This window comes from Cariama cristata, unplaced genomic scaffold (genome assembly GCF_000690535.1).
Source record: "Cariama cristata isolate BGI_N322 unplaced genomic scaffold, ASM69053v1 scaffold13000, whole genome shotgun sequence".
NCBI lineage: Eukaryota > Metazoa > Chordata > Aves > Cariamiformes > Cariamidae > Cariama > Cariama cristata.
The window spans coordinates 1-203 of NW_009596453.1; the positions used below are offsets into that span (position 1 = coordinate 1).

Below are 203 nucleotides of genomic sequence, written 5' to 3' on the forward strand. Positions count from 1 at the left end.
AGGAGGACCGCGGGGATATCGGTCCCGGCGCCAACCTCGGCGACCCCGACATCGTCAAGTCGCCCAGCGACCCCAAGCAGTACCGGTGAGGGCCGGTGGCGTTGAGCTTCCCCCCGGAGGCCGTTGGCCGGGAAAGCTTAAGGTGGGGTGGGGGGAGGACGAGCTGCTGCCGTTGGGGCAGGCCCCGGCTGGGCCCCCAGGGG

At 72.4% G+C, this 203-nt stretch overlaps 1 protein-coding gene across 1 annotated transcript in view; it reads left to right on the forward strand.

The window, feature by feature from the left end:
* Positions 1-5: 5 nt before the first annotated feature.
* Positions 6-203, forward strand: part of NRD1 (nardilysin (N-arginine dibasic convertase)) — a gene marked incomplete at its 5' end in the record, with an annotated part of 29,494 nt that continues 29,296 nt past the window's right edge. The window contains one exon of the mRNA XM_009706188.1: positions 6-85. Within this exon, the coding sequence (XP_009704490.1) occupies positions 6-85 (80 nt within the window). The remainder of the gene's footprint in view (positions 86-203) is intronic.